Here is a 24,584-nt window from a genome sequence, read left to right as displayed (position 1 = left end):
TTTCTATCATTTTTCATTTGAATCAGCTTGAAACACGCCTCCATAATGCAATAATTGAAAAGTTTATATCCAAAAATTAGTAAAAGTCAAAGTGCTATAAGAAGAAATGGTACACTTGATTTCAGCGCATGAATATTGGTTGAAGGTTAATTAAGTACAAGTAGCTAAGCTTACTTGAAAAATTATTCAAAAATTACAAGATGTCTTTAATGAATGCCACAACAAGAAATCATTGTTTTTCTTTTTAATTATTGACCAAAACTTTAGTAAAATGTTAGGCCTACCTCAGGCAACCTCCAACTACATGTACATGTACCTCCCACTATCTCAGACTACCTCTGGCAAACTCAGACTTTTACCAATACCTTAAATGGTATTTAATGGTGATGCAAGATGGACTGAGAGCTACATGTACATGTACATGTAATCTACTTTCAAGGTTGGTTCCCTTTACACATGTTACATGGACACACATCGATGTGCAGAATGTACATGTACATCAACTAATGAATAATAAAAAAAAGCCTCATGGGTTTTCGAAATTGTCCAGACAGAAATCTGGGATGTTCATTCTCATGGCGTTAAGTTTAAACTGGTGCAAGTCGTCTAATTTGCGTTCACCCACATCATCTGTCAACGTGGTTAACACATGCTAACATACAGTTTGATGATATTGCGGTAATAAGCCAATTTCCCATTCTGTTGCCATGTTGATTTTAGCGCCCCACGCGAGTAAGTGAACAAAGCTCGAGGGGAACAAATTCTTAAAACGATCATGGGCATCCATTCGGCAAACGTTACGCAACGTTATTGTCATGAATTTGTTCTCCTCTGTTAAGTCTTCTATTCTAAGCTTGCGCACATGAAACATGAAAAAGAATTATTATTGATGAACAGATTCAGAAAACTGCTGCGCCACAATCCATTGCCAACAGCCAGCATAATGAGCACCATCACCGTCCATGCACAAAATGGATGCATGATCATTCCCCTGTCATGCCTGTCAGTGTCAACATGGTCAATGAATGTGGCTGCTGGGTTCGGGAGGTAACGTTAGGCATAGGTCCCTAATCATTAGAAACCTAAGTTTCTCACCCCTTCATTTTGAGGTTGTCCATCGAGGCCATTTGTCAAAAAATCATCTAAATCCCCTGTTGGGGGAGGTGGCGGAGCTGGAGGGGGCGGCGGTGCCATTGTCGTTTTGTGCAGCATGTACAATGTACACTGGGTTTAACGTTTCTTCGCAATTGACTGGACTAGGCTACGGCTGGATGTAACGTGTGCAGCTACGGAAGACGTTCCCAAGCGGCTGTAGCAATTATCCGTAAACTTGTGCATGATCAGATGGTTACCGGCCGTAGCCAAGTGATTCGCAGTAGCCTCTACTGTGTCAGTCACGAGATTATGGCTCAACGCGCGTTATTTCTCCTGTGATTTCCCGTGAATTCCCCACAATGCCACGGAAAGTAACATGGCGGCGCCCATAACGTAATCTGACTTCCGAGTGTCCAGAGTTGGAAAGTATCAGTGTAAGACCATGAAAAGTACCCTTTTTTCATATTGTTTTCAAGAACAGCTCAACTAGGGCCTAGGCCTACCCAAAGTACGAATGATATGCTTCGTTTGGCCATGGCTAACCAGCATAATCAGCTAACGTCAGGACTCAGGCAGAACGTGGCACTGGCAGGCATGGCAGTCAGGCATGTCAGGCAGTCATCAGGTCATGGCAGTAGCGTAGGCCTACCCCACATGCCCAGAAAAGTGTGGGGTCCGACGTCTGCCCCGTTACGTCGGACCCCACAGTATGGAGCAATATTTTAAGCTCAAATTTCACAATTAAAAATTTCAAGAAACTTCATACAAAAATTCAAATCTCGATTTTACTTAGGCCTAGGCCTACATGTCATGTATACTTGCTAGCAGGCTAGCCCTAGGCCTACAAAGTTTGAATGAAATTTTATTTTTTGCCTGATTTTCCAACCTAGTTTTCAAAACTAGTGTTTTAAAAAAACAAAGTCTTTTAAAATGTGCCTGAAACTAGGAAAAGAATTTTCTGACAAACTTGTGGATGGATATTTGAGTGGCAGTAATGATGCTTTACGAGAATTTGTCAACTTGAAATGAAATTTTTACCGGGGATCTTCTACAACCTTTTTTAAGTGCGTCACGTTAGGTTTAGGGAAGACTTGGCTCTGTTTGGATTTCGAACAAAATTTCATTACACTGAGATTCTCTACGACTGTTTTAGCCTGTTGGGTTGTATACAATGTAAGTTTCCAGTATTTTTAAAGTGTCCATAAAGGTGTAACACTTGTATCACGAAGTTACGTAAGGGTACCAGTTTATAAGCAAATGAGTTTTAAGGTTTCCAAGAAAGAGGTTTGGCAATGCTGTGTGAGGAAATCCAAATAAACATCAAAGAATGCCTTTTCAGGGGACTATTACATTTACATGTATAGTTGGCCAGCGCCCATGCATATTGGCACAGCTGCCCAGCGGTGAGGTTTGTGCTTTGCAATTGTGTGTACATGTACCGGGTAGGCCTATGCGAGTAATGGGGAATATTTTACTTTAAATTACCTGGTAACGACATGTTACAAGTTGCTTTAAAAGTCCACAATATGACAATAGACCTTTCTGAGTGATAGTGTTATGCCCCAACTATAGCATAAGTCCCAACTATAGTTGGGACGGTCCCAACTGTAGTGCTGCTGTTGGGCTGGCCCAACTATTGTTGACCAATGTCTGTGGGAAATGTCTCAACATTATCCAAGTCAATGTGTCTTACACTTGACACAATTCATCTAAATGTGGCACTTCATCTGTCACGTTAAAGCAGAAAATGTGGGGAACCACTCCTATAAACCTGAAGATGTCAAATCTGTTGAGGAAAACAAGTGAAATAAAGTAGCCCTGCTACACTAGCATGGTTGGTATAGTGGTACTCATCACTGTTCGTGACTCATTGGTTTTGCATCGTGCGAGCGTTGAGGTACATACATGTAGGGGCGTGGTCAAATTTGGGGGAATACCGTCAACTTGGTCAACTCTCATTCTAGATAACAAGGTTGCTGGGACAAGACAAACATGACAAATTACAGAACTCTGTTGTAAAAGGAGTAGAAATATAGGCATGATACATGGCCTACAAAGGAAAATATCAGAATTCTATGAATTGGGATTTGCAGAATTTGTTTTTGTGACAGTATTTTGTTATAACGGTGTTCTTTATACAGATGTGTATTGAAAGTGGACTGTATTATTTTGGTTCCAGGAAGAATGGTAAAGAATCGAGGGAAGGGAACAAAGAGCCATGCAGTTGGTTCAGGAGGCAAAAGTAAACGCCATGTCCACAAATTTGAAAGATACGCAAGGGATTATGAAAAAGGTTAGCAAGTGTACATGTATATGTCCCCCATTCTGTTTCTGTTTGCACAAGTGTTTGGAACAATCAGTCGATCTTTGTTAGTTTTGTGATCAAACGATCATGCTTGCATCATGTTGGAAATATTTAACTTCCCCTTTTCCATGTTTTCAAGAAAATTTCCCACAACTATGTAGGCCCCTAAGAAATTAGAAAGAAAAGGTGATTATTAGCCAATAGCGGAGATAAACAGAAAGCACCATGAGACTGACCAAAATGAGCAAAACTTTTAGTTGCTGTATGTACACAGATAGACCACTTGTACCCAAGAAGCCCAATTAAATGGTTAACATTAATAAACTTACTGTATGAGATATTCTTAAATGAAAGTAAATATAAAAATGATATAAGGCCTACATGTATTTGCTCGTCTTGTCACTTGACTTAATATTTGCTTATCTGAGTGCTCATCATTGGAAAAATTTTCAGAATTCTTTCTTGAAATATTTGGTTGGTTACAGGATCTTACGCATACAATGAGTGTGTATCATAATCCAAGTTGGCTTATACATGATGTACATCATGTGATGGACAGAAGTTGGGATATGGTTCGGAAGATTTTTCAGGAAAGGTCGAGGAGACTGATGATCTCTCTATAATCCTGCAGAAGATCCAGAGAGCCAGTCCCAGCCAGCGGCAGAGGAGGAAGACCCCTGGCGGATTCCCTGCCCGCTGGCCATGTGGGACCTGCAGCACTGTGATCCCAAGAAGTGCACCGGCCGGAAGCTGGCCCGCAAGGGGCTGATCAGGACCCTACGGCTTGCCCAACGCTTTAATGGGATCATCCTGTCGCCACTGGGCACCCACTGTGTCTCCCCTCAGGACAGGTGCACTGAGGCTCATTTAATTCATTTACATAACATGGGAAAGCTTTTAAGACAGCTACTTGCACAAAGGATGTGGAGTATTAAATCCCTCAATGTTAGGTTGTTATGACACAGCTCCTGATGTTGGTCACCGTTGAAAATGAATTGTACGCACAGTTTCCTGAGAAATTTACATTGGTGGATATAATCCTTGTGTGATTGTCCGAGATATGGTATCTTTGTTAGATGATAACTGCTATGAGAGAGCAGTTAACTCAACTTGGTTAACATTTTCTTAATAAGAAAGTCAGTCATATGAAAATATTCCTTACACGTGGGTGTCAGATATATACATGTATATGGAGCAGAAATTCTTAGCTGTCAAACACATGTGTACCCTGGTTTTCTTTTCTGATTCATAAGCTGTGAAGAATCCAATAAATGGATTATAAATGAGCCAGTGTTGTATTCCAGTCCATCACAAGTCCATCACAAGTCCCTGTAAGTCCATCACAAGTCCATCACAAGTCATTCAGTCTTAAGCCAATTCACAAGCTATTCAAGTGAGCTGTGACAAAAACATTTCTTTGTCATTGTTCACCCTGTGATTTGTGAAAGGACTTGTGATGGACTCAAATACAACACTGAGATGAGCACGGTACAACTTTTAAAAAAGAAAAGGAAAATAGAAGCACCCAATTCCACCAAAGTTTTGTTGTCTTATTCTTCGTTTCTTTTTCCATTACTTTTTTCTCCTCTTCAACCGATTTGGTGTCTGTTGTACAAATTTATGTTCTTTAAAAATAATAGACACGTTGTCGAAGCAAAAGGCATCGCTGTAATCGATTGCTCCTGGGCCATGCTGGAGCAGACGCCCTTTGACAAGATGAAGGGTGGTCAGCCCCGGCTTCTCCCCTACTTGGTGGCAGCGAACCCCATCAACTACGGAAGGCCCTGTAAACTCTCCTGCGTGGAGGCATTTGCTGCAACCTTTTACATTGTTGGTGAGGCATTTGGCTTTCTCACTTTCCGGCAAACATTTTCCATTTTTTTGAAAACTTTGAGTGTGCTTGCTGGCTGGCTTCTCTTAGAGCTCATGGTCAGAAATTTTCACAACTTTCTTGCTTAGATGTTGACCCTGAATTTCAGCTTTTTTGTACACCTAGTCTGTATAAAAAGTATGGGAACTTTTTACATTTCAGCTTTTTGCTTGCTGTTTTCAGCTTTAATTTTAAGTGTCCACTTACAACCCCGTTATTCTCCAGTGTCTTGTTTGAGGCAGGGCGTTTGGGGCATATACTTACACCTGTCACCAATTCATAGAGTGACACTAATTTGTTAGGACAACAGTCAGTTGTCATCACAATGGGACTGTAGTTTTTGATGTCATGAAATGTGACCCAGCCCAACTCAATAAAAATCACAAACTGTCATCAGAACTCTGAGTAATCACCACAGGCCTTTCAACAAATCTGTAGGCATCATTAGAAGCAGTACGTAATCAGTAAGGTATCAAACTGATTCAGATGTCAAAATGAAGAGCTGAGGACACAAATATTCTTGCTGATACCTTTACTAGAAAAAAGTGGGTGGAAAACTGTACACACACAAAATACTCATTTCATAAGATCAGTCACAAGTTCACTTCTCTAAGTTCTCTTCCACTCTAGAAGGAAGTATTGTTCAGCCCAACTTCACGCTGCACAGTAAATAAACCATTTCAATCTTTAATCTGAAGACCTGAATAAGAAGCCGTTACTTCAGTGGCAACTCTCTCAAGCTTGGTTGATATGGTGTGTGTGTGGAACACCTTCAACAAATAGTATTTTGCTGCTCCCAGTCATGAGCAAACTTGTGGTGCACAAGTTTATGAATGACCACCTCTGTGGTGCCATCCATGCCACTGCAGTAGCGTCTTCTACAATTTGAACTCTTGCTTAAGATTGAAATGGCCGCATTTGTGCCCCATCTTTGTCAGGTCTCCCTGAGTATGGTATGCAGCTCTTGAAGAGGTTCAAGTGGGGACCAGGATTCTACCGGCTGAACCGAGACGTCTTGGAGAGCTACGCGGCCTGCAAGAACGGCGCCGAGGTGGTGGAAGCGCAGCAGGCCTGGATGGAGAGACTTGCGCAGGAAGACGCACTAAGATCAAATACAGGTGACTACAAAGACTCTCATTTCAAAGCCGGAAGAGGGAGTTTTTGATGGAGTGAAAGCCATGTATTGTTGTGGTTGGCCACTTGAAAATATTGAAATTTCTCTGTAACTGGCAAAGGGCTTTTCAAAATTCATTCAGCTGGATTTGAGGGATTCTTTTCAGTTGCCTAACCGTCATTTAGAGTAAACTACCTCATCTTTAGTTCAAAAATCCCTCTGTGAAATTCAGAAGGCAATTTTCTTCATTAGTATGAATAATTCAAGGGAAAAGCCCTTGATCTCAAGGATTAAGCTCAAGAGCAACAATAAAGAAACTTGAGCTGGAACACAACTTTGAACCTGTATATAAAACCCAGCTCAAACTTCAAAGTACATGTATATGTACTGAACACAACAGCTCAAAATATGCGATTTGAGTTTACAGTAAATCGTTGATCTACAGAAAGTATTTGGAGAGAAACGTAACTTCCTAAAAGATAACAGTAGGAACAGAGACAGGCTTTGAGAAAATATGATAAAAATTATAAGGTACTTTCTCTTATTGAAAAAGATGATTTTGGAGCCACAAATCAACTAGATAGTTTACCAGCAGTTGGCAGCATGTTTGGGAGCATTCCTTGAAAGACAGAAAACAAAAATCACTCAAATATCGAGAGGAAAACTTGTAATTTGCACTGCATACTAAGCTCAGACCTACCTGTCTTTGAATAAAAAATGTTTTCAAAGTAAGAAATTTTTCCAAAAACCAGATTGGAACCTGTGTGTAAACCAAGAACTTGCATGTAAATATCAAGTACATGTATTTTCCTTACCGCTATATCTTGAACAGCTCTGTGCGCCATGCAGTAAAAAAAAATCACTCCATGGTGTTCCTTGAGGTAAATCTGTTGTCCGAAACCCCAAAACAGTCTTGTGGGGTGTGGAGGTGGCCCGTGTACTTTGGCCAGCGTGACTGCAGCCCCCCCAAGGGCCACATGGTACCTTTAACAGTGGCCCCACAAGTGTGACAACCTTCACCACTGAATCACACTGGCCACTGTAGGCACCTCATTGCCGGAACTATTCATTAGTGCAGATTATTAACCTCAAAGGGGCACACTGGACAGCTAAGTCCATCTTGTTATCTTTAGTCCACACTATCTACAAGATGCGTACGTTTCCGAGGAATCTGAAATCCTGTGGACTTGGGCTGATAATAATTGACGAAGTGTAAGTAGTGTTCATTTGAAATGCATGCTTTGGCAGACTTTCAGATTGGATTCCCTACAAACACAAAATTTGTGCCAGAGCTTTTTTCTTACATACAGAAAAATAACAGGTACAGATGCACAGATACATGTATTGAGGCATTGGCTACAGTCTTAGAAAATAAAAACCACATTCAGCTGCTTTAGACGAACCTGATAACTCTTAACAATCTTTTAAATGGTTTCAGATCAGGCTGATGGGGTTTTTGAGACTCTCTCCGAAGAACCCTGAAAACGTACAACATTAATCTCCTATCGTCAGTGTTGTAGTCGAGACCGACACAAGACCAGTCACAAAACCAGCCACAATTAACAGTGCGAACAATAACAAAGGAATAAATTGGTTTAAGTTCATTTGAATAGCTTTTGACTGGGATTCAGACTGGAAGTCTAGTATTGATCTTGTGCTGGTCTTGTGAAGGTCTTATTGAAGTGGTCTCTACTACAACACTGCCTATCGTTCATGTACCACTCAAGCATCTGTTTAGGAATTCAGCAAGACTGATTCCTTGAATTGGACTGTATATTACCACTTCAACTTCACTGGGTTGGCCATGCTTTAAAGTTGCAAAGAGTCTTACTATTTAGTGCCCTTAACTTGCTTTGAATATGCATTGTTGCCCCATGACTAAAAATATCCCTGTGGCAAATACACATGATGCCGACATGTGATTCACTCAGGAAGTCGTTGAATGTACGTCCTGTAAGATTGATGTCAATGTGATAGCTGGTCCTTTCCTCAAGTTCAAGGACAGTGAAGTCGCATTGGTTGAGTCAAAGGCGCGCCAAATACTGAGGAAATAAATGTTTGAAAAAGAGACCAACTTCAAATACGATTTCCTCGAAACCTGGCTTTTACTCTGTGGTGAGAAATTCGCCTCTTCATGAAACCGGTGATGATATGCACCAGAAATGAGTGTAGCTGTTTATGTTTGCAGCTGTGTGCAAATGCTAACTCAACTTAGCATGACATGCACCCCAGACGTGCACTTTCCTCAAGTACAAAAATCAGGACATGCCTTGTTACTCGAGGTGACTAATTTTACCCGTGTAGAAATGGAGGATCGAATCAGATTACAAAGGCGTGAATGTACGTGTAGCTTTGGTTTTCTTATTCTGTAAAGCGCCAAAACCTCACATCTCATTTGCTTGAAGTTACGCATGTACGGTGGCCTAGAAGTGCCATCTGGGTTAACATGGAGTACGGCATACATGCTTTCATGTAGATACTGTAGCTGCCTCTTGGTAGAAGGCACTTTTCATATTTCCTGCTGTTTGCATTTCATGCCAATCTGTACACGTAGACTGGGGTTATAGACAAGTTTTATCCCAAACATTTCACTGTAATTCACTCTAGATAATACATACATGCACAAAGATGACTGTCTCAACCGTAACCCCATAATAGGGTGTATGTAAAAATCATGTTGAAATTGGAGGATTGAGGACTGTTCAGGTTAAACCTACAGAGTACATGTGTATTGCACACTGCTTTGAAGTGGCACCATGGAACCCAACTCTTAGAACCCATTTTTTTTCCTGTGAACTCTCATAAATGTGCCAAAACTGAACACACTGCAGTGACTCAATAGCGGATGGCATCAGGCACAAAACCCAGTAATGGGGGTCACCCGTGTTTCCCCTGTGGTTTTAAACCAGTGTAAGTGTTTCAACACTTATACATACATGATTTTTTTATACTTGTGAAAAGGTGAGCAAGCTGTAGTTTGAACCAAAACAGTAGAACACTCTACATTTTCTCACATAGTTGTTATTCCCCTTTGCAGTCAAAAATGGACAGACTAAAATCTCAATTCAGTTATGGCCTGAAGAACAGGCTGTAAGGTGTTTAACACGCTGACTGCCGACTACAAGTATACTCATAGTAACAGGTGTACCGGATTCTGCCACAAGTATACATACTCATAGGAAATGAAAGGCTTATGCAAATGCAATGTAAGTTGAATACACTGGCATCACTGAGAATACAACGAATACACTGCTGGCAGCGTTGAGGACATACATGAACATCTGGAAAATGCTCATGTTCAAATAAACACCTAAAAAATATGTGCGCATGCGTACAACACTTGCCAAATGGGAACGCCCCGTGAGATTATGCGCGGCAGTCAACATTTTAAGAGACGTGGCAAAAATGTAAAAACTACCAGAGAAACCCTGACTTGATGATAACTTTAAGTCCCACGACTGTCTTTTCTGCCATATGCAATATGGCTAAGCTCTGATCCTACATGTATGTATCAATATGGCCAAAGTACACTATGTATGTGTACAAGTACTAAACCGTCTTTAGGGCAGATACTAAGCCATTCTGGCTAACTGGGTTTTTGCTACATGTATGTCTTGTCATTAATTTAATTCCGGGGCAGGTCCAACTTTATCCTTCACAAAAGCAGTCTCACAACAGTATTAGTTTTAGCATCAAGGCAACCTCAAGACTGCTGGCAACGACACTGCATTCAGGCAAGGCAATTTTGCACTGGTCAATGTTTTTGAAAAACATTTCTTTGTTGGTCAATATTGTTCCCTCCAGATTTGATGGACATTGACATGGAGCAAGAGACGTGCAACTTGAACCGCCAGCCGCAGTATTCCACACCTGAATCGGACGACGACGACAGCGAGGATGAGGATGAAAACGACGAGGAGGAAGATGATGAGTTGCAGAGAGGGGAGGCCACGGGAGGGGCGGCCGAGACGAGAGACGCTGACAATGACAGTGACAGTAAGGATGAGGCAGACAAAGACAAAAATGAGAGGGGAGAGTTGGAAGGGGTGATAAATCGAGCTGGGGCTTCGTCATCAGGTGGCATAGATAAAAAGACGCAAAGAGATAGTCACAGAGACTTTTCTGTTGAGAGGAACTTGCCGGTCAGCAACACTAGTGACAGACACCATCCCTGCAGTGCCTACATGCGGAGGGAGATCACACATGCTCCTGAGTTTGACCAAGCCCAAATAGATAGCCAGGATGGACAACTACATGTTAGAACTGAATACTCCCGGGAGAATGTTTCCAGCAGCGGGACAACTGATCTTGGAAGCGCATCTTCTTGTTCACATGGTGTCAAAAGCGAGTTGTCGGAGGCAACTGAAAGATTACAGGAATCATTGGAAAATATTCATATACGTGTAACTTAAGACAGACAATCTTTTTGTGGACAGAATGACAGAGTCAGTGGTTTTTTTCCACGAATGATGTATTTGCCAGTTTCACTGTGAAAGTTTTTTAATAAAACCAAATTCCATATTAAAGTTAGATATCCATGAGGAAATTACTGAAATTGATTCTGCAAAAACTGTGTAGGACAATAAATTCAAATTGCTTGAAAGGAAAACCCGACCGTTCGTTTGTAAATTTTCATCCAGACAAATAAAATGGAAGAACATCATGACAGTTGATCTTTTTTGCTTTGTATTGTCAAAAGTCATTATGAAGGGCAGCAAGGGCCCAACAGACTTTGATGTCAAAGTACCCCCATACTGATGAGAAGATGCCCCACCCCCACGCATGGTTTATTTCATGGTGAGAAGCCTACCTTGGTCTCAAATGAACTGTTTGTGGTGAAAACTGTACAATATACTTCAAGGGGCATAACTTTATTTACAATCAGCTGGTTTCCATCGTCAACCTGGTTTTGATGTTGTTGGCATGCTGTCTTCTGCTGATGCCTCTGCTGTGGTCTCCACGGCTGCAGTCTTCCATGTATCTTTGGCTGTCTTCAAGAAGGGCTCATGCAGCACATCATACAATCTCTGAGCCTGAAATGATCAAGTCACAAAGCACAGAAAAAGAAATGCTTTCCAATAGAACTGACCCCTTGTTTCCAGTCTTGCCTGGACCAGCTCCCGAGCCTGGGGGATAATGGAATTTGAGTGTAGGGGCCAATATAAAAAGAGTTTGCTTTGCAACTTTTGAACTGCTTTAAGAGCATAGCTGAGTGTTTACACATACACAATTTCATTAATGACAAATTTAACTGCAACCATCCAGCGAGATCCAAAACTTTCATTGATGGCTACAGCAGGTGCATGCATGTAGTTTTTCGCCCAAGTTCATTGGACCACACATTTTTCTCCTGTGTTTTAACATGTACATGTACTTGAAGTGCTCTCTAAAGTTCATGTGCACAGCCATTTCTGTCTCCAAGAACGGGGATGTGCAACACAAGTTCCCCTTGCTTTACATCTCCAAAGATGCCAACACTGCAACTTGAAAAAGAGTAATCTGCCATGAGCCACGCACCTCAGGCAAAAACTTATACATGTTTATGTACATTTACATGTATCAGAACAATTAGCATACATGTACATGTGTATACATACCTGTCAACCACTTGCTGCCGGGGGACCTGTTTTCGAGCACGTAGGCTTTATACACATAGCCGGGGAACCCGTAATGGGACAAAGGGAACTGGGCCTTGTAACGAAAGACTGTACTCGGAACAAAAGGCCAGGCTGCTGGGCATTACCGACATATTTTCACTCTCAATGGTGGAGACAATCCAGCCTTGTTTTGAAACAATATACCACGGTTTGGGGCACTTAAAGCGAGCGGATTACCACCAGGACAAACGCGCTCCACCACTGCAGCGATAAGCCACACAGCACCGCTGCATGCTAATCTGGCCCCTATTGAAAAGAGGTCAGCAGCGCACTGTGCCAACCTGTTTTTTTGTTTCACTGTGCTTAGACTCCGCCATGGGCAATGTTAATGTCGCACCAACACATGTTGCAGAATGCAAATTTTTCAGTGCAACCTGATTTTACAATGAAGTTCCACTCTTTGCTGCACTCTTTAAATTTCAGGTGGAATTTCTCCATCCTTTTCAGGAAACTTTAACGTTTTATGACACATCAATGTTTGATAACAGTAGGAATACCTATTGTAAACAGGCATATGACATACGGTATTCCATATCCATATCACATGCCCGCATGAGCCGAGTTGACAGGATGGTTGGCTGGTTTCCAATACAACAATTAAATATACATTGCTGGTGCACTGCCCACGGGAACCAGGGGCTATGTTAGGCGATAGGTTGGGCACAATCTAGTGCTGTATCCGAATCCTTTGCGCAGAGCAATAGCTGTCTAGGTCTTCGCTGCGCTGGAAATACCCAATGTCAGTAGCCATAGCTTTTTCTGTAAGCCCATTTCCAACACTGCTACAGATTGATAAGATTACATGTACACAACCTATGTTAAATTTGCACAACCTATAGACTGATACCAAAGTACATATTTATGGTATATGTAACATGAAGTAACAGGAGTCCAGACGTGTTTTTGATAAAATTCCCTCGATTTGAAAATATCATAAAATATGATATAGAGATTGTGAAATCATAATTGGAGAAAAAAAATTGTAAAAATTACATCTAAATTGTAAATGTTGGCATCTCTGAAACACTCAGAAGATTTTCAAGCCAGTAAGTGGCTTTATAGCGAAAGGTGTCTTTCTAAAAGTGCCTTGACCACAGACAATGCCAATTTAACTTACAGTAACATCAACAACAAAGGAATCGCAAACATTTTTTTCCTTCATAGAGTTGCTTACTTTCTGAGGTCCAAACCCAGGGCACAGATAGAGATCTTCCTTTGATGCTGCAAGGATCTTGTCAAACGTCTGGAGGGGGGAACATCCAAATGAAATCAGCTTCTTGAATTGTGTATCAAATTCCAGTCAGTTCCTTGTTAGTATTTCAAGGCAGGGGACTGGGTGGTAGTGCGTGTCCCTGTGGAATCGGAATACCCAACTAATAAAAAGGATGCTCTCCTACCGGTAGGTTCAGCAGTCCTGCCAGTGTGGCCACAGCTGGGACAGGTCCTTCCCTAGTTCACAAACAACATGTAGTGCATATAGGTTGACCCAACCTCGTTCCCATGGGTATGAGGCTTGCCACGTCATATTGATTCCCACCATGCCTTGTGAGTGGTCTAACCCCTGGTATTGTATGATTTAAATATCCTACTATTTGGGATATTCAAATTAGGAGTTTAGTCAGTATGTTTACGCGAGTCACAGATTTACACATGCATGACATGTAATAGAATACGTGGGCTTAAGAGAATACGTGGGCGTAAGCGTGCAGTTTTTGAAATACATGTGCGACTGCCTTTACGTTTTATATTCATTCTGAACCTTACGTCCGCGTCATTTTCTTATTCTACACTACCAAGGGCTAGCAAAGGAACACACGCGCAGCCTATGGAAGTGGCGTTGAGGTTGACCTGCTGTGATAGGTTGGACCAGAGTATTAAAAATACCTGTATGGAAGACTTCTCCACAAAGGAACTTTGACGGCATGGAACAGTCATATCATGTCGGTGACCAGTGGTCACTCCACCGGACAGCCCCATAATGCAAAAACTTCCTAAGGACGTAGTCGACAACTTACCCCAAACGTTGAAATCAGTGTGACGGCGTCCGTCTTGTTGACCGACTTTACTGTGCCGAGGACATCTGTCACCTACGTCATGAAAGAAAGAAATGAGGTTATGCATTGACATGTCCTGAGAGGGCAAGAGTTCTGTGTCACTGGGATGGGCTCGAGTAAACTATTTGTGTATTCCTTGTTATAACAAAAGCAGCCTCTAAGAGACCGGTACCATGGAGATGCCAGCAATACATAACCCCTTTACAGAGATTTGAAACTTCATACTGAACAGGTTATTTCCATGTACCCACATGATGCAACAAGCACATATAGCATGCAGATTCCCTAAAGGGCATTGATTGGAAAAGATAGGTTGATACAATTTAGCAGGAATGGAGTCCCCAAGAAAAATCTGAAAACCACATTCCATGATATTTCCAGGACTTCCCAGGACTAAAATTTAACACCATGTTGCAGAGAATAGTTGTTTGATATTATGAACTAGAAACCTGCAACAGCCAATACTACAGACTGACATGGATATGGGCCGGAAACGTTTTGTTCCATTTAATCAAATTTCGCCGATCAAAAAAAAAAACAAACCCTTGCATGATCATGATTTTCATGACTAGTTTTCCTCTCGAATCAGGTTTCCAGGACACCCTGTTTTTCTCAAATTTCTATGACTTTCCAGGATAACTAATTTCAGGATTTTTCCATGACCAGGGAGCCTTGAGTAGGAAAGTTAATTTTGATGTCACCTTGGACAGATAATCAGTTTCAATCTTCTCCTTTAGGGCATCTGCCGATTTGTTCTCATAGGACTTGTAAGTTTCCAAGTATCTGCCTGCCTCCTCAGCACTGCATTCAACCACAGAGAACAAAACAATGTTAAGTACACATACATGTATACGTTTTACCCTCCTTTCCAATATCCATTCACAAAATACATACATGTTCGCCTTTATTAACTTCTTCCTGCAAGTGAATGGGCACAAATGCAGTTTCATATGCCTTCTAAATGCCCTTGCTGAGATTAAGACTTTCACTGTGGGATTCAAACTTCACCACATTTTCCACTACATGGAAGTGCATGAAGGTTGTACCAATGAAAATGAGAAATATGTTTTGTCACGAGTCGAAGTACAAAAGGTATAAAATTTAGAAAACTTTCCAAAGCACCATATTTTAAAGCATTTCAAAATACTTCAACTCAATGCGAGATTGAATTTTTTTCTGACTGCAAGCTACAAGAACAAAACAAAAATGAACAGCTGCAGATTTGGCTAAGTCAATGTAACTGTGAAGCTAAGGACCTGATCCTCTACAACTTATGTAACACCACACAATCTGGGCTCTTTTTGCCTGGCTGCAATACTCGGGCATCAATAGACGTTGCCTGTCACATTAGAGTAGCCACTAGACAGTCATTCGTGTGGGTGTAAAAGTCCAGTAAACAAAGTAATGAATTTTTGAAGAATTTTGAAAACGGAAAATCTTGAAAAACGCCTGTATGTGTGCAAAACCATTTTAATTGAACCTGGCAACAAGTGGTTAAGACATTATCACAGGCACGTTAATCCTGTGATGTCACAAGAAGGCAGCTTGCATGATATTGCCCAGAACATGAAAAAAAAAAATGTTGCACGCATTTTGAAATGAAATAATACAGTTTTTGTTGGCAAAAGGCAAAAAGGTTCCCTTCACGGCATCACGAAACACTGAAAACCCATTCCTTAAGTCAGATGTTAGGGAGTGGATCTCCATCTCCCAAGTGGCTGTACCAATACATGTAGGGGTTAGGATTAAATGGGATTCAGTATAGACTAATCCCATAAGACGCCACAATTGCAATGGCACGGCACTCACATGCACATTCTTCAGCTTGATGGGCACATGCATTTGGCAAAGAAGCCAACTGGTCATAGAGGCATGTGACAGGCGTGTACCACCTGTCCACAAGTGTTGTGCCACCGCAACAATGGCTCCTAGGTCTGGTTGTTGAATTACACTACATGTAAGTGACATTATTCTTCAATTCAGGTAAAACATGTGACAGCCGCGAAACTTACGTACCTCCACGCTAGAATGAGAGTGCAGTCTGCCATTAAGGCCATGCGAGCCAGTTCCTTCACTGAATGGTGGGGATCTTTCTGAACAGACAACGAACAGACAAGGGGAAAAGAAAGTTCTACTTGATGAGGTGCTCTGCACGCCCCAATTCATCTACGGCAGCAAAATTCTGCTCATAGTCCAATGCGCACACACTGATACAAGCCGGCACTGGGGGAGTTTCATTGTTGTGTTCATCAAGTCACTTTCTTTAATAAGCCATTTGCAAGTAAAATTTGAATAAAATCTGGTACACTGAGTTCTTTAAATTCACGTGAACATAACAATTTGAATTTTCTATACTAAAGACACTGTTGCTACACCTCATGATTCGGAGCAAGCTTTTGCTTGGTTACACAAGAGACGCCTTGCACCAATACACATTTTTCAATGGATAAGAAGGGAAAGGAACCAGTCCATTCCAGAGACAGTGGTCACAATGCAAAAGCTTACCCCGGATCACATGGTATAGCAACAGTGTCTTCAGTCTGGGGAATTCAAATTGTTAGGTTTATGAGCAATAAGATAGCACAGTGTACCAGATATTATTACAATTTAACTTGCAAAAGGCTCATTCCTTCTATACTGCTCACACTGTGACAGTAATGGACTTTCTGGGAGAAAATTCTGTGCAGTTTCTGGTGTACATTATACTTGGACCCATTTCCTTGTGGACTGGCCCTCTGGCCTGTGCAGAGTGTGGAGTGCCTAATTCAAATGTGGTCTTGTTATAATTTTTCAACCAAAGCATCGGTACGTGGTATGTAGATGTATTTTTGGATAGGTAAGAACACGCATAGATCTAAAAAAAAGTGATAAAAACGAATAACACTTTTGGAAATAATCCTACAGGGAGTGCAGAGGCGTAAGTTTATGGCAGTGGATGCATGACTCACCACATCGACCTGTACCAACAGCACCCGCAGTTCATAATGATGACCCAGGTCCTTCAGTCTGTCATGGATGTAGTTTGGGTTGAGATGGTGATACCTCAGGCTGTAAGGGCAGAACAGAATTTGAGAGAACGAAACCAAATTTTATCTCCCGAATCAATGTACATGTAATTGCAAATCACCGAAAGTATAGTCTTCCATGACAATACAAGTACACTCGATCCATGGGTTAACTCAGAGATATTTGAAAACAGAATTGTGAAGTGCAGCAAACTTGTAGAAGTGCAGGAGCATTTCCTTGGACAAAAGGTTCCCCACTGGAAATGCCAAAATCCTTGACCACTTTAGGGTTAAATTTAACCCTAACCATGCACACCAAATCCAACAAGATTCCACATGTACTGTACATGTATGTCATGTACACTGAAATCTTGACGTTTAGAGCTGCAAGATGACAACTCTATTACGCAAATCTCGCTTTCCTTTCTTACCATGCACTACCAAGGTCCTGCAAGGGAAACATTCACAGTATGCTATAACCATGATAACTACCAATACATACATGTATGTAAAGATTATTTTCATGGCCTATGCACTGTATAGAGCATTGCCAGTCATGTGACTTTTGATGGCCAGCATTCAATTTACATGGATGTGAGCAGAAACGCATGCACCTTCGAAGTCTCTGACCATTCTGGCAAACATGAAAATCGGCAATAGAAATACACAGATTCGAAAATGCAAATGCTTCCATGGACATGGTACATGTATGCTTCCTGAAATACTGTACATGTACCTTTGCCAGTCCTGTTACATCACATGAAAAGCCTCTATAAACTGTATGTACACGGATGTATTTCTCAGCAATCTCTTACCGGTGCGTACAGTACGCACACATGTACATGTACGTCTGACAGGAGAACTTACATTGTACAGCAATCAAAAAATAAACCTTTGATTCAGTTTGTATCTCTCAACTGCTTCATAAATTTGTGACTTTGTGTTTAAATACTGAGGAGCTGTTGATGGTGGTGATGTGTAACATGCCTCGCTTTTACACTTTAGGACTCCACAGAACCCTCAGATTTGCCACTGGTGTGAAAAATTCCATATCGCATATCACAGCAGCTATCAATGGTTAACTCTGGCAATATCTCACCTCAAAAAGAGCGTACAGGCAGTTCTGCCCATGACGTAGTCAGGGACAATGTCACCATACTCCCAGGGCACATTCCGGATGTGCTTGAGAATGGGATTGCCTCGCTGGGAATAAAGACACACAACAGAAGCAAATATGAAATTGATGACAGTATGAGTAAGAGTGTGGTTGGAAACCTACAGTGTGGCAGTGTTGGTTGTACATGTAAGTGACCTAGCAAACGGAACAAAGCATGATTCATCCTGATCAACATGCTGTAAAATAGGCTCACTATGCACATAAAAAGGCTCCCTTTGGAAGGTATTGCTGATACTGTTTTCCCTATCATGTGAGTTTTCACAAATGAACATATTTTAGATTTTTGTAACATATCTGAATTTTAACTAAACATTTGGCCACTACAATTTCTCATGTTTTATAGCAGATCAAAAGTTGAACTTTACACAACACAGACAGGTCTGTCTCTTCATGAAAAGAGAGATGAATTCTCCATGTTGAAAACCCCACACTTACTCCGAGACTTACGCATCCCTTTGGAATGCTGAAGAATACATTCCACATCTTGGTGTCTCTAAGGTACATGCAGTTAGCATGTATGTCTTAATGCTGAGGGTAACAGCCGCGGAAAGTGGGGAGACAGCTGTGAGACGAGGCATCAGCCATTATCAGACGGATTCTCTAAGCACATGCCCTCCACAAAGTCAGTTTAGAGGGAGTGGGCCACTGGCCTCCTCCCCCCCATCGCAACCAGTGGTCAAGTGGCTTCTTAATTTGACACGGTCACTCCTTAAAACTTCCCTGTGACCAAGTACATACTGTACGTACCTGTCTTGTGTTGACTATAATGGTGTTCGTTCCAGACGGTGCCTTAGCAGCTGTCGTGATGGGTGCGGCAACTACTGCAGTGGATACAGCAGGTCTGCAGATAGAATAGACCAAAAAATGGGAGAGATGCTGGCTTGGGTGCATGTCAGTGCTCATTGGCATGCTTTGTATATATGCACATCATTACCCTTCTGAATGAGGCCAGGAGTTTGTTAGTTTCAATTTAAGACAATCACTTGAAAATTCATTCCAAAGCCCCCATGCAGTTACATGTAACAGTCGGCACAAATGGAGGGTTTAACTTGTCTGAAGTTAGTTGCAAAGATTCTTCTGGAGATCCAATCATGCAGAGAATAGCATGCATCCCTCAAGTACTGTCACTTGCAAAAGTTTAGGACCACCAATATCAAATGCATTAAATCTAAAGAAAAACCAACTTAAATCAATCAATCGTGGCAACTTATGTTTATCTTTGATGTGTAACCTTAGTATCTTGGTTAAATACACGTAGCTACTATTTGACTGCATTTCCATGATTTGAAATGTTAACAGTCTAATATGGTACTTAGTGTGCCCTCCTTTATTTCTGATCACTTACATGTACACTGGATGTTTTTACCCACGCTGCCCTACAGACAAAATGTCGTACAAGACCCGTTTGCGCAAAAGATTTCATTCAAATGGGTATAGCACTACACTCATGTTATGCAACACTGCAAAAACATGAAGTAATCATCCAATAAGACAATGTAGTGCAGGCCCAGTGACAGAAATACCAGTAAAATTCCAGGCGATTTGATCTTTTGCAAATGACTGTAGATCAAGTTATAAAGAGAATCATTTCTCAAACTTCATCTTTAATGTCTCACATTAATTCATTAGATTTCATTCTGGTTTCAGTTGTGTTTGTCAGCTGTCAATGACTGATCCAAACTGACTGCCTCATTTGAATTGCGGGAATTGGTGACATTCCTGAAGCAGACATTTATTGATCTTCAGTTTCCGTGGGCACAAAAAAAATCCATTTAGAGCATGAAGCTAAAGCAAGTTATGAGGCAGGAGGTTTAAAGGATGGACCCCGTGCTCACCTCTTGGCCATTGGTTCCTCATAGTTGGACTCGTCCCTCAACACGGAGAACTTGTCGGCAAAGGCGGACCCTATTTTCCTTTTGGCACCACCGCCGATGTTGCCACCTGCCATGCCTGCCTCACCGCGCATGCCGCAGGTACTTGGATCCTTACCTACAGATGCAGATGAACTGTTGACCTTGGGGTCACCATCAACAGACGCGCTGACAGTCCTGCCATTGACGTCAATATTGCCATGTGGCGTTGAGCCGGTAGAGCCTGTGACTGTAGTATTGGCTTCAGCAGATGCTGCTTTGGAACTGGGCAGATTTTCTGTTGAGGGAGGGACTGTTCTTGAGCTGGTCTGCTCAGTTGAGGGTCCTTGGCCCCTGGACTGTGAAACTGAAAGACGGTTCCCAAAGTGGCTTCTGAAGTAGGACTTAACCTGCATGTGAAACGGAATAACTAAATAAATGATTCTACCCAGTATTCATTCTCTATCAAAGGATAAACAACAACATTGTGTGCAAAGCAAAATGCAATTCAAGGAGCCCATGGTGATTTTGATTAATTTTCATAATCAAACTTAATATCACAATACATGTATGTACTTCTTGGCACAAAATGTACATGTACTGTAAAGTCAAGGATCGTCAAAGTGGTCTAAAATATCCAGTTCTTTATCAAGTCAATGCTAAAGTTTCTTCAATGAAAATGCTGCTGGTTACAGGTTTTGATTTCAAACTCAAAGGACAGCAGCACGCTTTGATAATGGCTATAGACATTAGCCCTGCGACCAGTGCATCCTTGTTGGCTCAACCTCAGGAATGGGATACACTTGAGGAAAGACCTACATGTACATTTATCAAGGCCAGGCTCGTCATGATTTATGAGGAATCACATGGGTTCATACCGAACAACAATGACCAGTTTAGGTACCGGTGCTACAGTTCTGACCAATCCCATAGGCTGTGTGGCCAACATTCATTCAAGCGACTTGCTTCCAACGAGGCTCGTGTCAAGTACATGTACAGTATTCCCTCTACCCAAGAGCAATTCCAGAACGGAGTCTCTTCAGAAGATATCAGGACAATTTATAGCCTTCTCAGCTACATGTATATGTATATAAGGCTTCAGTCAGCCTTGGATGCTGTGGATGCTGAAAATCTAACGTTTGCAACCGTTTAGTCACCAGGTCTCTTATTTCCCCACTAACATGTATTGTCAAGTCTGGTTTTCACAGTACATGTATGTAAGTGGTGAAATAAGGGAACTACATGTCCATGTATGGTCACAGAAGTTAGTTCAACAGGCTGTTTTTAAAATTTAATTTTGTCAGTTTGTTGACTCCACTCGAACCCATTGATGAGGGTACTGTGTACAGCACAGAAACAGAAGCAGAAATCCACCATCATGACCAAGCCTACTGTCAATGGAGCAGAGGGCTATATTTTGCAACTGGGTGTTTTGGCACGTCTGATAATGTGTGGGGGTGAAGGGGGCTTAATGGATTGGTTTATTAATAGCTGACATCTGATAGTCTCACAATTCCCTCCGCCCGCCCATATCTGCATCACTTCAATTCCAGGATACCCATGTAAGAACAGACCTCAGAGAAAAACTTGGAAGTCTGGAATTCACAGTGTATATAATTGCTCTTATACACAAACAGTTGGGGAACATGGGGAAAGGCTTATAAATACATGTACATGCATTTGTACTTTTAGCATAACATATTTCAAAATTAGTGAGCATAATTCTTTGCTATTTCCTTTCTGAACATGTCCTTGGGCATCAGAGGATGGGTGGTTTCACTCCATACAATGGACATATACATGTATGTAGTTACTTGGTATACAGTTTTTCGAGTTTCCAAAATGACGTGATACATGTACAGGTAAATTGTTTTATTAAATAACAAATCTTCCTTAACGATTGAGGTACATGTACATGTACATGTTAAGTACACAACTTTCTACTAAACATGCTAAAAGGTTGTTTTGATGATCTCTGCATAGAATACCGGTTGGTGAGATGGAGAGATCAGTACATCATTTTGGAAGACTACTATTTTTCATTTCAAGATCAATCACATTGGTAAAATTCACAATTTCAATTTTTATGAAATTTAGACCTAAACAGTAAAAGGTAAAACGTAAATACATGTAACTTTCATCAGCTAAAGTCCTCCTTCATATCAGGCAAACTGAAAATGAAGTCGTTGGGGGCATCCCATAGAAGCCTGGGAAAGAGTTCCATATAAACAGACAACAGTTGATGCCCCTGTAAGACTTGTGTGAAGTGTTTTTTAAGTACTGCTTTGGAATTTTCTTTACTAAATTTCCCTTTTTTTTATGTATTTCCTGATGGCTGTTGTAACATGTTAAGTTAAAATTAGTGTTGTTCGTATACGGTACTCTTTCTGAAGTCTGTTTTAATGAGGTAACACTTTGGCTCTGCAGTTATATAAATGTTGAATTATTTTGGGGCAAATGCGTCTAACCGCAGGGCATAAACAGTCGCGATAAATAGCCTGCGTGACGATTTAGTTTGCACATGAACATCTGTAATTAGGTTTTCATTACCTGAAACCACGTGACAAGATATGATTTGTCTGCGAGGTCTAATGAGATGGTCATAACTCTTGGAAAATTTGAACTCAGAAAGAAGACCAAGTTGCTGTGCATGTCAATTTCATCTTTGTTATAAAGATAATCACTTGCTTTTGGGCATGTGACTAGTAAGGGGTACTGCAGCATACCTGTGTACAAAAATTGTTTATTTCTTTGGAGTGAATTTGTACGTGCAAATGTGTGGCCTTTGACAGAGGGGGCAAATTTCTTTTGTTGTCCAGTGTATTTATTAACTTTGTTTCTTCAAACTTGCCACGTTAGGGTCTCGCCAAAAAATTAGGGTCGGTCAGGAAATCGAAAGCACTGATTTGGCCTTTGCAAGTTGGATTCTCCCAGCGTTATTTGATTGCTCTAACGATGATGTTTTCATTTGTTCCACCTGGGCTTACATGTAGGGTAAGTGTGGGTATACCCGATCGGGGGAGAACCCGATCAGCCGTGATTTTTTTTCATATAGTAGGGCCTACATGTACACTCTATTTATTTCATTCACGTCACAGTCTGTAGGCCCTATTATATGAAAATAAATCACGGCTGATCGGGTTCTCCCACCGTTCGGGTATACCCACACTTATCCTATGCCTCTGTTATTAAAGAACAGAATAGGGCACAGGCCTGAATGATAATCGTTGGGACGAAGTGGAAATGGGGCCAAGCATGTGTTCCTTCCTCCATGGGCCAAGTAACATAAAAATAACTAGAATTTAGAAATGGAGCGAAGTGGGAATGGAGTGAAGTGGCGAAGTGGTTAGGGGCAAAGTGGAAATGGGGCAATGTGACCAACACCCTGTGTCATGTGTGTAGGCCACATGGATGGAGCATGAAGGTACATGTAGAAGGAACTCCCTCCATGCATCATTGCATGTACCAAGCATGTACATACTGTACATTGCAATGTACATGTACATTACAAAAGTGTAGCTACATGTATATACATGGAGACCTACATGTACATAGGCCTAGTACACGTGGTCAGCTTGCCCTAACAATTTTCTAACATTACCTTCGATTTTCCATGCTCTAACCTGGCGATTTCTTTTGCAGATGGTATGGTGAAAAGCACTTTTTCCGGCCGATTTCCCTCCCGAACTCTACTGTCTCCCATCGTTATGCAGCTGCACATGTACGTTGGAAAGTGCCAGTTGAGGGCGCTGTGAACAAAAATTCAAGGGTGCAGTCACGGACGTGTATAATAAAATCTGGACTCGCAATGCCCTTAATCAGCTTATAGAGTCATTGAATCCACTCGCAGCCATTTTACCGAGCCGAATACAAAGCTTTCCTGGTAATGCCCGCTTTTGTTCTTCCTGACGTCAATAGTAGGGAGCCAACCCAAGCCTTTGTATTCGGCTCGGTAAAATGGCCGCTGGTTGGCTTCTTTTTCATACAAAGGCGTTGCAAGTCCAGGTTTTTTTTATATACGTCCGTGGGTGCAGTGTCCGAATTCAAAGAAAATTCTCTGCCAGAGGAGGCACTATAAAGTACCCCTGCAATTTTGTTTCCCCAAAAGGGTCTGTATGGATCAAGAAATTGTACGATTGTGTAAGTTTGGCTTAGGATCATCTCTATAGATTCAGAGGCACCCATCTTGGGGGCTAAGCAGACAAAAATTTAATTGAAAATTTGTCAGAAGAGCCAGAAAAGGTAAGGGATGTCATTTGAAAAATGGCTTCTAAGAACACTTCGGAACATTCACTTTTTTTAAGGGGGGGTGATTTTGTTTTGGAGGATAATGTAAAATTCATTGCTTGACCTACTCATATTTCAAAATCAAATGAAATCTACAGGACCAAACAACACATTGTTTTTTGTTGGAGAGGCCTCAGGGACTTCAGTTGCCTGCCTTGTGGCTCCGACCT

The 24,584-nt window shown here is 41.4% G+C and overlaps 3 protein-coding genes across 9 annotated transcripts in view; 1 reads left to right on the top strand and 2 right to left on the bottom strand.

Annotated features, from left to right (window-relative positions):
• LOC110986046 (uncharacterized) overlaps positions 1–7,244 on the bottom strand; it is an 80,328-nt gene extending 73,084 nt beyond the window's left edge. For 5 of the 6 annotated variants that reach the window (XM_022247637.2, XM_022247640.2, XM_022247638.2 and 2 more), the window contains exon 1: positions 1,096–1,312. In XM_022247637.2, the coding sequence (XP_022103329.2) occupies positions 1,096–1,212 (117 nt within the window). In that variant the 5' untranslated portion in view covers positions 1,213–1,312. Of the gene's footprint in view, positions 1–1,095; positions 1,313–7,199 lie in introns of those variants that run through there. The other variant, XM_087139100.1, reaches the window with a different exon arrangement.
• Positions 1,447–11,057, top strand: tsr3 (TSR3 ribosome maturation factor). Its single transcript, XM_022247643.2, has 6 exons — positions 1,447–1,529; positions 3,275–3,388; positions 4,032–4,251; positions 5,041–5,234; positions 6,209–6,388; positions 10,189–11,057. The coding sequence occupies exons 2-6, from the start codon at positions 3,280–3,282 to the stop codon at positions 10,794–10,796; spliced, it is 1,311 nt and encodes a 436-aa protein (XP_022103335.1). The 5' UTR covers positions 1,447–1,529; positions 3,275–3,279; the 3' UTR covers positions 10,797–11,057.
• LOC147798618 (uncharacterized) lies at positions 10,857–24,144 on the bottom strand. Of its 2 annotated transcripts, XM_087139103.1 has the most exons (10): positions 23,729–24,132; positions 20,113–20,537; positions 19,025–19,118; positions 18,200–18,303; positions 17,044–17,143; positions 16,112–16,188; positions 14,797–14,896; positions 14,057–14,128; positions 13,216–13,284; positions 10,857–11,417 (listed from the first exon to the last, which is right to left on the bottom strand). In XM_087139103.1, exons 1-10 carry the CDS (start codon positions 23,846–23,848, stop codon positions 11,283–11,285), a joined length of 1,296 nt encoding a protein of 431 aa, XP_086995229.1. In that variant the 5' UTR covers positions 23,849–24,132; the 3' UTR covers positions 10,857–11,282. The 2 variants fall into 2 exon arrangements, with proteins under 2 accessions (XP_086995229.1, XP_086995230.1); XM_087139104.1 differs by lacking the exon at positions 10,857–11,417 and having other exon boundaries at positions 13,259–13,393; positions 23,729–24,144.
• Between the last annotated feature and the right edge of the window lie 440 nt (positions 24,145–24,584).

This window comes from Acanthaster planci, linkage group LG07 (assembly GCF_054643075.1).
Source record: "Acanthaster planci isolate LZ-2023a linkage group LG07, COTS_SCS, whole genome shotgun sequence".
Classification (NCBI taxonomy): domain Eukaryota; kingdom Metazoa; phylum Echinodermata; class Asteroidea; order Valvatida; family Acanthasteridae; genus Acanthaster; species Acanthaster planci.
The sequence above is the reverse complement of the archived record's forward strand: the minus strand, read 5'-3'. Positions and strand labels throughout refer to the sequence as shown.